The 14,716-nt window shown below is 37.7% G+C and overlaps 1 protein-coding gene across 1 annotated transcript in view; it reads right to left on the bottom strand.

The window, feature by feature from the left end:
* The window catches only part of nkain2 (sodium/potassium transporting ATPase interacting 2), a 680,821-nt gene that overhangs the window by 414,605 nt on the left and 251,500 nt on the right, over positions 1–14,716 (bottom strand). The window contains exon 2 of the mRNA XM_060915828.1: positions 6,635–6,772. Within this exon, the coding sequence (XP_060771811.1) occupies positions 6,635–6,772 (138 nt within the window). The remainder of the gene's footprint in view (positions 1–6,634; positions 6,773–14,716) is intronic.

Genomic DNA, 14,716 nt, shown 5'->3' with positions numbered 1-14,716 from the left:
GCCTCCAAATCTGCCACTAACACTTACAACACAACACCAATCATACCCCCCCCCCCCCCCCCAATTCCCCTGTGCGCTGCCACCAACACCCCTCACCAGCACCACCCCTGCCCTTCCTGAAAAATCTCACTCTGAACTGACTTCAAAACTTGAGAGCCCTGCACAGAGTGTCTGACAAGCCCAGGACCTCAGAGTGTTAAATTGGCTTTTGTAAGGAGGGGGAGCCCTTCTTCACTCAGTGGTCAATATCTCTCAAAACATTTTTATTTATCGCACCATCGGTTTAATACATATTTTATCAACTTATGTCCTACTTATTTATATCTCACATCAATGCACATATTGGTAACTTATTAAGCCTATGTTTCACCATCAATCTACACTGTAATTTTTAAAACTTATTCACAATATACACCACCAATTCACATATTAGCAATAGTTATTTACATCTCATCAATCTACACTATTATTTGCATTACTTGTGTACATCTCACACCATCAATTCAATTCACATATTAACAATAGTTATGTACATGTCATCAAGCTACACTATTTGCATTACTTGTTTACATCTCACACAATCAATTCACATATTAACAATAGTTATTTACATCTCACACCATAAATCTACATCAATCAAATCAATTGTTTGCTAAACTTACTTACATGTCACAACATCAGACCACAAATAGCCAGTCATTACAATTTAATTTACAACTTTCCAAATAGAACTTAGATCAAGTTTCTCCTGCCTTTCCTGTCTCTGTCTACATGCTCCCAGGGAGACCCCCAGAGAGTCTGGGAGACTAGGGATGTCTGAATCGTTTAATTTTGTTATTTAGTCTAGTCTTAGTACCCCACAGCAACCTCATAACTTTGGCCAACCCAAGCAACATTGGATTGGGAGTCGAGCGCGCTAGCCAGTGGAAAAGTCCAGGCTGCCAGTTCTCACTATCACAAGGGAGGTTTGCTAATGTTCCATGTGCAAAGATAGATTAGCGGGCATCCATTAAATTAGCTAACTCAATTTTCTGATATTTACCTAAAAGCTAAAAACACAGAAAACAGCTACAACTTATTAAATGAAGATAAAATATGACAGAACTACAGACAAAAAGATCTGAACTTCAGCAAATGGAGGCGTGAATTTTTCGACTAACATCCTATGTCTGTCAGTGTTAGCTAACATTACTTATGTCATCTGCTGCACTAGTATATTTTGCCTGAGAAAGTTGCTCAACTAAAGACAAAATAAACAAAAGAACCATGACTTACCTCTGTCTACTTTGCTAAGGCATCGTGTTTAGCAGATAGTTACAACTTCGTAGGACATAAATCCTCATAAAATATAAAGTATGATGGACTGATAGAAAACAGTGGCGCCAATTTCTCGAGCTGAAGTCCATTAACGTTAACAATAAACGTATGATGCTGTGTGATGCCACACAATGCGCATGTGCATTCAATGATAATTCCAATGAAAATGTTTTTTTTTTTTTTATTGATGGGTGTAATTCACTTTAGCTTATTTTTTGTTGTCTAAATCATTATTGACGAACTCTCATATCGATGGTGTTTTTAGAATAGGTGAAAATGAATAAAAGTATTATATTATTATAAACACTGAAGCAGATGGAGCTCAGCTCCTGCTGGCTGTACTGCCAAGGCGAGGAGGTGGAGCTGAGCTCCGGAGGGCTCCGGCCCAATTTAATCTCTGCCAATAACAGTAAAACTAATTCAGATTTTCTTATCACGAAATACATTCATACTAGTTCATGATCATTTCTCCAATCAGGATGTTAGATAGAAGAAATACAGCCATTGCTTCTGAACTGAGGCTGGAGGCAGAAAAAGAAAAAGCTTGATATCGGGAAGCTGACAGACTCCGAGTGTGATAACCTCATCCTTCAGAACATCGATATCTTGCAGCAATACACAGGTGGAAAAAAATGCACTTGGATATTAAATGACTGTTACACCTCATTTTACGCTGTCATAACAAGGGGCTAAATTTCAGCCAGACTTCACATATTGCACATTATCAGGACTGAAAATGAAAGACTGTCCTCGGTGATGTGCCATCAGATACATCAGCAGCAGTTTCATAGCTGAACACAGATATGCAGGATATATTAATGTAAATAGAGCTGAAATAGTTTTTTTTACTGAATTTTTTTATTTCAAATTGGCAAGATAAGTTCTGAGAACTACAGTTTGATATCTATAACCGATATTTAAAGGTTAAAAATTTAACCTTTGTTCTTAAGGATTCTCTGGCTGTCCCTCTTGGGGAAGCTTTAAACGTTCTACAACAGTGTTTCTTTCTCAGAAAGAGGTTCATGTAGAACCCTTTTAGGATACTAAGAAACCTTTATTATCCACTGATGAACCCTTAAAGAACCACTGAAGAATTGCAGTTTGTAAGAATATGGGGTCCAAAAAGTTTGGATTTTTTTTTTATATTTATGGAAAAAAGAGTAATGCAAAATTTTACCTAACTGAAATTTATTTAACCCTTTAATTCATATAGTATTTCTACAACCCCAAATCAGAAAAAAGTTGGGATGGTATGTTAAAATTGAAATTAAAACCAAAAACGATTTATAAATAACCTTTGAGCTGTATTACACTCCTAACAATACAACAGCATTTGATGTTTTACCTCATGATTTTTTTCCCCAAAATAAACCCATTTCAATTTTGGTTCTTGCAACACATTAAAAAAAAAAAGTTGGGACAGTAAAGAATTTACCACTTTATAATGTTGCCATTCCTTTTCACAACATTTAAAAAATGTTCAGGGACTGAAGACACCAAGTGATGAAGCGTTTCAGGTGTTTTGTCCCATTCTTCCTGCAAACAGGTCTTAAGGTGTGCAACAGTACAGGGTCCACACATTCTCCTGGGGACAGAATGGACAGACATCCTCTTCTTCCACAGCCATGCCTTTGTAATGTGAGCTGAATGTGATTTTTGCATTGTCTTGTTGAAATATCCCTGGAAAAGATGTCGTCTTGAAGACAGCCTATGTTGCTCCAAAATGTCAATGTACTTTTCTGCATTAACACTAGAACTCAAGTGTAGACTGTGTGTAGTCCAAATGGTAATGAGAAACAGCTGTTAATACAGTCTACATGTCAATTTAAAGATTTATTTTTACCAACTCTTATTTTCTGTCATTCAAAGTTCAGTTCACACAGATTAAAATGAACTAGTTCAAGTTCATTTCTTCCAATTTTTTTTATTAGCCGCACTAAATATGTGAAATTTCTGATCAGCAATTAATATATCAAATTTTACCTACCATTAGAAAGTTCTTGGAGTTTACTTTATTGACATAATCAAATCAGTCATGTCATGACCAGCGCATTGGAGCACATCGCCATAAGACAACACTGGTCAAGAAGAAGCAGCCTTTATTTTTGTCACATGTACACTCAAGCATAGTGAAATTCTTCCTCTGCATTTAACCCATTTGAAGCAGTGAACACACACATGTACACACAAGTGAGCAATGAGCATACACGCATACCCAGAGCAGCAGGCAGCTATGCTAACAGTGCCCGGGGAGCAGTTGGGGGTTAGTTGCCTTGCTCAAGGGCACTTTAGCCATGATATAAAGGGAGAGGTAAGTGCTGTTCATTCATTCAACTCCCCTCACATTTTTCCTGCCAGTCCCAGAAATCGAACCAGCAACCCTTTGGGCCCAAGGCTGCTTCTCTAATCTTCAGGTCATGGCTGCCTCCAGGTCAAGACAAGGAACACACGGGAAAATTGGGATGGTCATGAAATACGAAATACTTGGTTAGATCCCAAGACATCGTAATACATTGTACTTCATATCACAATCTCATCTCATCTCATCTCATTATCTCTAGCCGCTTTATCCTTCTACAGGGTCGCAGGCAAGCTGGAGCCTATCCCAGCTGACTACGGGCGAAAGGCGGGGTACACCCTGGACAAGTCGCCAGGTCATCACAGGGCTGACACATAGACACAGACAACCATTCACACTCACATTCACACCTACGGTCAATTTAGAGTCACCAGTTAACCTAACCTGCATGTCTTTGGACTGTGGGGGAAACCGGAGCACCCGGAGGAAACCCACGCGGACACGGGGAGAACATGCAAACTCCACACAGAAAGGCCCTCGCCGGCCCCGGGGCTCGAACCCAGGACCTTCTTGCTGTGAGGCGACAGCACTAACCACTACACCACCGTGCCGCCCTCATATCACAATATGTAAGTAAATTTTTTTTGCCGATTATCCCTACTTCTGTTGAGTGAGCATGTTCACTCTCACCAGTGAACTACACCCATATTCACGTTCATCATTTGCAAACAGATTCGTTTAGTTCACCAAAAATATGAACACGTTCAATGAACAATGATCATTTACGCATTTGTGCACAACACTGCATAATTTTACACTGTCTGATACGGTTTCTTAACAAAAACATCCTGTATCTTTTTAAAGCTATACAGTGGTTTTTCACGACCATCAATTTGGACTTCAAACTGTCTACACTTGATTTTTTTTTCCGTTTATTCTTATTTTCTGTCATCCACACCATCTCCTTCAGTAAATATACTAAAACATTCAAAGTCATTGAGTCATGTTTTTTAAACTCAGTTTTAGACTTGCATAAAAGCAGACTTGCTTTTACACCATCTGATACTGTCTCTCGTATCAGAGAAAGAGGAGGTGGAACCCCCTTTGTCTTGGGACAAAAATTTTCACAGCCAGCCAGAAATCTAGTATTAATGCTGTCATCACAGAAGAGTAAGGTACCTTTGCCAAGGGCACTGACAGAACTCCATACCATGACAGACCCTGTTTTTTGGACTTGTTGCTGGTAACAGTCTTGATGGTGCTTTGCGTCTTTGGTTCGATGCACACGGCGTCCATTTCTTACAAAAAAGACCAGGAATACTGATCCATCTGACCACAATTCTGGACATACTTAACATAAATCTTCCTTTTCTTGCACAGTAAAGTGTTAACTGGCATTTGTGGATGTAACTCTGTATTGTAGTGCTTGACAAAGGTTTGCCAAAGTAATCCCAAGCCCATGTAGTTATATCAGCTATAGATGAATGACGGTTCTTGATGCAGTGCTATCTGAGGGATCGGAGATCATGGGTGTTCAGATTAGGCTTGAGTCCCTGCCTTTAACACACCAAAATTTCTCCAGATTCCTTGAATCATTGAATAATATTATGCACCATAGAGGGTGAAATATATCAAAATCCCTTAATATCTTTTTTGAAGAACAATGTTTTTAAACATTTCAATAATTTTCTCATACATTTATTGACAAACTGGAGATCCTCTACCCATCTTTACTCCTCAAAGACTAGACCCTTCTTGGATACTGATTTTGTACCAAATCATGATTACAGTCATCTGATGACATCACCTGTTTCAAATCACATCATTTAATTGTTTTACCTCATTACTAGCCCTAAATTTCCCTGTCCCAGGTTTTTTTTTTTTTAATGTGTCACAGGCCTGAAACACAGGAATGGATGTATATTAACAAATGAAATTAAGTTGACCAGGGGAAAAAAAAAAAAAAAAACACGAAATATCTTGGGTTCATACTGTGCGCAATGAAAATACAAGTCAAATGATATTTAGAAGTCACTTTTTTTTTTAATTTGCATTTTCCATACTGTTCCAACTTTTTTCTGATTTGAGATTGTACATGTATCCAGATTGATTTTGGTTCAATATTACAAAAAAAAAAAAAAAATCCTGAAACCTAAAACAATATGCTAAAATAGTATGTTTGAAAAATAAATTTAAAAAATGAATTATAATAAATCTTCCAAGGTCCATGGCTTTCAACATTCCAGTCTAAACTATGCAATGCTGAAGAAATATTTTTCAGAAAATTTTCTGAAAATGGAAGGTAGTAAATACTGAGAATAAAAAATAGTCTAGAGAGCAAACTCCAGAAGTTTACATTATAGTAATGCTCTCAAGTGATTTGGAAGTGATATACACCATATATTTTCCAAAACCATATTTTCCAAAATTAACTGTCTGTGAGTGTGGACAGTATACACAAAATGGTTAAAAATACATGATCTAAAGCTCTTTAATGGACTTGCCACTCAGTATTCCTGGGACAGATAAAGCATTTGCTTTATCGTATTACTTCAAATACCTAATTTTTCCAGACAAAATAAATTTAACATTAAATATAACAGATTACATGTAGTAAGGTAATGTATTAGAGTATTTACTGTAGCTGTGCTACTCCAGCATTTATGGTAGCTTGTTCATTTGTTCGTGTTTTAACAGTAGTTGTGTTACTCTAGCAGTTATGAAGAAGTACACTAGAATTAGATTGGCACAAACATAACACTGAAAATCTCCTCAAATCACTAGCAGAGTTTAGTATATTTACAGTATCTGTGATCAGCTTCAACTTTCTTATTAAGATAATAACAAAGTTTTAGTATTTAACAGTGCTGAATAAGATTTTTTGGACATGGTGAAGAATGATGGAATCATTTTCTTCATAACAGTTTATTCATAAGTAAAATCAAAACAGTTCTTGATAGAAACCCATTTTTTGATTTAGTAAGAATATTTAATGTCTTTTAGAATGTCTGAACTTACTCCAGTAACGTATCGTGGTCTGAACTGCACTGTCCCAAACAGGCCCAGAATCACTGTGATGATGTGGATGAAGTTTGTGAGGATCGGCGCCCACTGGTAACCAAGAAAGTCAAATATCTGTCGTTCCAAAATGCTAATCTGTAACAGAAACAGATAAGATTAACCATCAGACCTGGTCATTAACTAGCCCACAGGATAAAGAAAACACAATCAGAAATTCTATAGCAAGAAATGAATGAAATGTAATCATGCCTGAAGAGGAATGAACCACATGTAGTTGTAGTCACATTCTGTTCGTTTGTACATTCATTTGATGTTCTGCTGCTCATGAGCTGCTGATGATGTATTTTCCACTTTGTGCTAGAAGGCACATTTAAAAATTTCTACTAAATGTAGAACTGTCACGTCTGCCCTGATTCTGTCCCTGTTGACCCATCAATTTTTGCATCCCAGTGTCATTTTTTCCCCCCTTTGCTTCCCTTATATGGTCGCAGTTTCCTGTTCTTGTTAGCTCACATTGGTGATTGGGTGCTTTTTAGTGCTACAAATGTGTAATCATATTTAAATGCTATTTTTTTTTCTGATATTTGTACTAATCTGCAATAACCTCCTGATGCAGACCTTTAGTCTCAACCTGTGAAACTTTCTGGTAAGCTTCTATACAAAAAATAAAAAAAATAGAAGGGTACTCGGTAGAGTGCATACCTCTGCCAAGCCACATATTATCAAAATCAAATCACTTGAATCTAAAGCTGCCTACCAGATTTCATCCAAATCTGTTCACTACTTTTTGAGTTGCGTTGGGAACTGGCAAAAAAAAACACCAAACAAACATCCTGGATCCATATGCAGATTTGCATCAAAATCTAATCAATTGTTCCTTGGCCATGGGTCAACTTTGCTCAAAATTTCATCAAAATCCATTCACTACTATTTGAGTTCCGTTAGGAACAAACAGACAGAAGTGAAAACATAACCTCCTCCAATAAAGTTAACAGAGGTAACAAAAAAGACAACCTTCTATATCTGTATTTGAACAGATTATTTGACATTTTGTGAGCTTGGGACTCACAATTTTCGACATGATCATAGTTCTAAATATATTGTTCTTAGGACCCTAAATGTCTGAAATGTTACACAGTAAAGTAGGAAAAAAACTGAATGAGGAAGAACTGTGGAGGGTCAAAACTATAAAGCTCAATACGTTAAGACTATGGAATAGACACAGTGAATATTATAAAAGCAATGCCTTGCTTTTTAAAATATCCCAAACAAGCATACTGCATTTGCCCTTGCATTTTCCATCTTACGGAAATAATGCACTTTTTTTTTTTCCATCATGGAAGTTCATATGCTTGCTTCAATTTCTGTTATGGACAGGAGAAAATTATTTTTAAAGCCATATTTATACTCCAGAGATTATCTTTAAGCCATTTTGACATTCAGCCCAGGTCAATGGCACATCTATTTCTAAGTAGTGACCAGAACATTAAGGTTAATTGGCGCTGAAATGAGGGACTCGCCATTGTACCACAAGAGCATAGATAGCTTGCAAATTAAAAGTGACAAGGCCAGCTTCTTGGTTCAACAAGCAATGGTACTTCAGAGGCAAGGAGAACAAAAATGTCAGGTCTTATTCCCAATGAAGCTGTACCCAGTGCCACTTGGGAATAGCATAGCTAATGCTAATGCCTTCTGACGCCCTGCTTGCTTTCTATAGTCTTCTATTACTTCAAATAAAACTAAATAAAACACAGTTTAAAAAAAATACTGTTTTTAGTATTGACATTGGAAAGCTGATTTCAAGAGAATGTTTTCCAATTTTTATATAAAGTGAGGAGTCTCTACTCTCATCATGCACAAGAATGATGTTCCTCGTTAGCCTGGCTAACGTGACTTCAAAGCTCTGCAAGCATTTGGTCTGGCAAAGGATATTAAGCCCAACCGTTTCCCAAAGCACGTGGTTGACCCGCCTCCCTGAAATGCCTCAGTTTGCTACTGGTCGAAGCCAGAAAAGGCTGTGACGAAGCTTAAACCAATCACATCACTCTTTCCTCTGACGTATGTGACGCGACAGAAACTGCTTGAGTAACCGGAAGAAGATAAATACCTCCAGGGCTGCTCTTTGCTTCGTTTTCAATGAGAACTTCCCGTTGAATGCTTTCAATACAGCATCTACCGCTGTGTCAAAGGCTTGCCGCTGTTCCATGTTCGTAATGTTTCTAGTGAATGAAGCGCTTTCGGCATAGATTCTGTAAACAATCTATGGCTTCCGGTCGCAGTTCTACTACGTCACTGCCTTGAACACGCCTCTACCCAGGGCCATTGGAGATGCTCAAAGTTGATTGGCTCCCGATTTTTCGGGAGCTTGGAAGAGCTGGAGATAGCTTGCCTTGCCAGACTAAGCTCGCAACAGGCCCTCGTGTTGTGTCACACTTAGGATGGGCGGGCCCAGGCTAGTTCCTCGTATCAAGTTATTTTATCTTTCATAACTTTTCTCAAGTTTCAAATGAGCAAGCAAGGTGAATATAGCCAGCTGTGAAGATATTAAAATTCAATACAATACTGCATTTTGGGTTGATCTTGCATTTTTGTTGTTGTTACCTATGCCAACTTTTTTGTAGGAAGTTATGTTTTTGCCTTTGTTCATTTGTTCCCAATGTAACTCAAAAAGTAGTGAACGTATATGGATGAAATTTGGTGGAAATGTGAATCATGGGCCAAGGAATAACTGATTAGAATTTGATGCAAATCCATTTATGTATGTGAACATGATGAACATCTGGATATTCTATGATATGGCTTGGCACTCTACTGAGAGCCTTTCAAGTCGTTGTTGCTGTCGTGTTTAATTAAGTGGTTGGGTCTTTTTGAGTAGAACCGAGATCAGCAATCAGCAAATTCAACTTGTTTTTATTTTTGAATTTGGAATTTCATAGTTTAGAATTTAATGTAACACTGAAGCTTGGTCCTGAAAAAAAGTGTCTATATAGCACATATGCACCCATGTTTTGCACCTTGGACAAAGACATCAACAAGTTGTTGGGGCAACATTTTGGCTTTGAGCTATGGTGTTCTGTCCTTGCATTGCACGTGTTGTGCTAGAACGAGATTTATATTATATAAAATGACGAAAACTGAGCAAAGTACAGTTCATAACAGAGCTTTATATATATATATATATATATATATATATATATATATATATATATATATATATATATATATATAAGCTCTGTTATGAACTGTACTTTGCTCAGTTTTCATCATTTTGTCAGTCTCATTACACCTCAACCATTGTGTGTAGTGCAGCAGGTGGTGGGAGCACTGTGTCCTATCATAGTAAAGTGCGTCAGCTTTAAACATACCAAATGAAAACAATAATGACTGGGCTTGTTTTTCATTCTCTGACTGTTGAACTTACTTGTCTGCCGAGCAACTACAAAAAAAAAAAAAGCAACCCAAAATCTGTTTGTCCTAAATGCCTGAGCTGCTACTTATCTCCTGATAATGGGTGGATTACATGTAGGAAACTTATGACATAATGTTGTTTCATGTTTAACCTGAGCATGTGTTTAAAAAAAAAAAAAAGCAGCTGTGAGTTGGCTTCAGTGTCACAGTGTGAATCACTTGTGTGAAGCTGTCAGTATGACTAAGTTCACACACTCAGTGAGAGATAAACAAGTCTGCAGATAATCCTGAAATGACTGGACATCACTTCATGCCGCAAATTCATCATAATCATCATCAGCTTGTACTGTAGCTTCTCTTAACTCTAACATTCTGCTTGAGTCAGAATGATTCCATGGAATGTTGCATGAAACTTTGAGTGTGGTTTGATTACTTTACTAAAGAACAAACTATCCTTTTTAACAGTAAGCTTTAGATCACAGAGATTGTCTTCACACAATTTTGACTGTAGAAATGAACTATTATTAGACTCCTGAGTGACACAACAGAAAAGCATTTTCCCCATTATCTGAAGATTGAGAGTTCAAATCCCAATGATGCTGCTATCTGTGGCTGGCATATGAGCAAAATGTGCCTGTACTGTACTCTCAGGGATGGCATACTCTCTCTCCCCTGTCAGTTACAGCAATGCGAGCCAATCATGGCTGTCTATGAGCTCATGGCATACGGAAGTGGGCGGATAGCGCTTTCCTGTGCCTTGGAGAAAGCATGCAAAAAGCCTTCACCCTCCCTGATGGGGAGACATGTTTGGTTGGTGGGGAAAAATGTACTATTAAAACCTACTAAGGTCAAGTTTATTTGTATAGCACTTTTAACAACAGACATTGTCCCAAAGCAGCTTTACAGAAAATTAAACATGAGCTAATTTTGTCCCTAATTTATCCCCAGTGAGCAAGCCTGTGGTGACAAGGAAAAACTCCCTCAGATGACATGAAGAAGAAACCTCAAGAGGAACCAGACTCAAAAGGGAACCCATACTCATCTGGGTGATAACACACATGATTATAAATAACTCGCTTCTATAACTGTGTCCTATATAGTCAAAAAGTCTAACAGTGAAACCAGGAAAATCATTATAGTTTTAACATGAAGTCAGTTTTGTTGAAGTTATCAACTGTTCGTTGATGGAAACTTTCATGCAAAACTATTCATGACAACTGCAGTCCTAAAGTTAGCAAGTTGACTGTAGTCTTCAGACATAAATGTATTACTGTAAGTGTCCAGAGCTATCTTCCAAGTGCAACTTTCGACTGTCCATATGGGGCCATCCTCCACATGAGCAATGAAATGAGACTCTAGCCAGATGTAGGGCATCAGGATGGATCAGGCGAGTCCGAGGAGCAAATTTACTCATGAAAAATGAGATCTATTTGCTTGCAAAAGTTTGCACCCCCCCTTTAATTACTGGATAACAAAAGTAGTTTATCTACGAAACAAAATTTGTCTGATGTCAAACAGCATATACTACATCAGAGTGATAATATGCTCAAAAGTTTGTAATAGTATCAGCATGATACTGGTCATTTTATTCTAATGTGTCTCATTGAAGTGTCTAATCATAAGATCTGTAATGGTCATCAGAGCATTGTTACATAACATCCGTGTTTCCCCCAAGTTTAGTGGTGGGGGGGGTTGCTGGATGAGGATGGTCACCTGCAGGGCCCCCTCCCCATGGCTCCTATTACATATGCATTTGGACCGGAACAGTTAAAGGAGTCATATTTAGGTCTTCACATTTACTTTAAAACAATAATTAGAACAAGTTTTACAAAAGAAATGCACTCCTTTTTTCGGACCTTAAAATGCACTCTGTGTGTATGAGTGTTGGGGGGGGGCTTTCAGAAGGGGCACAGGGTCTCATTTGGGGGGGGGGGGGGGGAGTACCTCCCCCAATATAATGGTAGGGGAAACACTGAACATTATAGCGTTTAATTAGCTATTAAAACCTATTGACCATTTGTGGTAATGCAAACATCTGTAGATACACCTGCAGCCGGTTTCACTAAGTTAGACTATGACTTTAACTTAGACAGCGGGTATAGTCGGGCTTAGCACAGACGTCTAACAAATACTGTTGCACAAAGCAGTTAAGACTCCGACTATCTTAAGTCGTACTATGCTGCAAAGGATTGTGGGTATTTTAAGACTCTTTTCAAAACAAAAAAAATGGCGGACAGTGGTCGTTCAGTGCCGTTTAGCCACTCGGAAAATCTGGCTATATTAGAGGAATTTAATTCCTACAAAGACGTTTTATTAGGCAAATTCAGCAAAGAATGTAGCAATAAGAAAAAACATGAAGTGTGGGGAAAAAATAACGTCGTCTGTGAATAGCGTTAATCCATCTGCGAGAAGAGATGTTGCTGCCGTGCGTAAAAACACCCCCACTGGAGGAGGGGGTTTGAAGAAACTAAAAGTAACCACCGAAATGGTCATCAACATTCATGGCGAAGAGTCGCCCTTATTCTGGGGACTGAAAGGAGAGCGGAGTGGAGTAACCAGCTTCGCCAGACCCAGCAGCGTTAGCAACGTTGCTAGCAACGTTGAAGCTGAGGCTCCTTCACCCTCGGAGTTGTCATCACCCAGTACCTGTGCGGATGTGACACTACACGAAGAGCCTACCAAAAGGAAAGACTGCAACTTAAATTGAAGAGACTCACGCAGATGGAGGAGTGATGTAGTAATGTGTGTGTGTGTGAGTGTATGAGAGAGAGAGAGAGAGAGAGAGAGAGAGAGAGAGAGAAGTGATGAGTGGTGATGTAATTATATGCATAAATGAATTGATATATTATTATTTATATATATTTATATTATTTATAAGTAATAAAATGAATAAGCTGGCATTACACTGTTTGTTCTTTATTGAATACTTTATAGTTAGATTATAATAGCCTAAATTTGTGTATTACATACTTGCAATGTACTTCACTGCCTTAACATTTCAAGCTTTCTTGTAGTTATTGACATTGATGGCACTTATGGCTTGACTGTTTGTTTTTTTTTAATTAAATTTTATAGCCCTTAGACCCATATTAGACTGGGGGGAGGGTGTCTTACTTTTTAAGCCTAAAATTAGACTTAAAAAATTAGTCTTAACTTTTGTGAAACTGTCTTACTTGCATTAGACTGGTCTATAAAGAAACTTAAGACCAATCTTAACCCATAGACCAGTCTAAACTACTTTAGTGAAACTGGACCCAGTCTAAACTATTTTAGTGAAACCGGACCCAGGGTTAATGTTATGGTTTTTTTCCTGCTTTTTTTAATGTTTCACATTTTTCAAAGTCTGAGTATTCCTTAATTGGTTAGGAACTTGTTACATGTGCTCAACAATCCAATCTGGTCCACACATCATCTCATTGTCTCTCACCTGCTTACTGAACCTGTTAACCTTCATTTACCTGTGTCTTCTTTCATTTCATATAGCAATATTAGCATATAGCTAATAGCATACAGAAAATATTACTCAAGGTAATATTTGCGCCTAAAATGCTTTTTTTGACATGTTCATAAAATGTCAAGAAACATAAGTGAGGTGTATACCCATTTCTGACATTTCTACGTACACTATTTTCTACTGATTTCTATTCCTCTATTTTGATATGGTATAATATTCCTTAAAATGATTTAAAGCCATTTAAAGGAAACAAATGCATGGGCACTGATTTGCATGAGCTCTAAATAAGTACATTTTGTTCTGCGGGGTAAAAATTCTTTGTTTTTCTGTATTAATCCAGTGACCCAGATGCATCATTTTTTTTGTGCTTGTACCGTTGCAAATCAGACAGGGTGTGAGGATCAGAACAGTTTTCACCGTATGCTCAGTACTTTACTGAAGCACTTAATCCACTTCACATTATTTTTACGTGGACCATCATAAAATTCTTGTCACCAGGACAAATTGAACGATGGTTCATTTGGATAAGGACTGAGAACAATGGGTTTTGGTGGAGAACTCAAACATACTGAAAATTCTGCCTATAAAATACCATAAAACCACAAATTTCTAATCTTGCCTTTGCTGTCTGCCAAAAAAAAAAAAATCACATCAGATAAGCCGGTTTAACACACAATCCAGTCTGCCTAAAGATTTTTAAAACCTAGTGAGCTAAGTGTGCTATTCTCAGTCCATACATGTCCATGATGCTCTGGCATTGTCACATGATCATCATAATCTAAACAGAAAAGAGTGCATGTCTTTACACTCTGTACCAATGAGAGCAGAAAAAGAAGGATTTAAATGCCCAATGGGAAATTAAGTCAACAAATGCGTCCCACTGATGATGACTGGAACAGAGCTCAGTGAAGTAAAGAGATGAAAATGAGGCTTGTGTTTAAATGCTGCTGATGTGAATGATGCTGATAAACAAAGTGAGAATTGATTTTCCCTTATAAAAATATAATTCTTTAAACTACGTCAGTAACATTCTTCCATACGGAGGTTAAAAATGTAGAGGCAGGTATGGTCTTTTAGTAGGATAGTGAATGGAACCTTACATTAATTTTTCTTTCGCTTTAAACTCCTTGGAAATTCAGTTGGAAATTGTTGAAATAGAACTGACCCTGTTAATAAAGGTTTTCACATGCCACCACGTTGGTAACTAGAAGGGCACT

Source organism: Neoarius graeffei, chromosome 3, assembly GCF_027579695.1.
Source record: "Neoarius graeffei isolate fNeoGra1 chromosome 3, fNeoGra1.pri, whole genome shotgun sequence".
NCBI classification, from domain to species: Eukaryota; Metazoa; Chordata; class Actinopteri; order Siluriformes; family Ariidae; genus Neoarius; species Neoarius graeffei.
The sequence above is the reverse complement of the archived record's forward strand: the minus strand, read 5'-3'. Positions and strand labels throughout refer to the sequence as shown.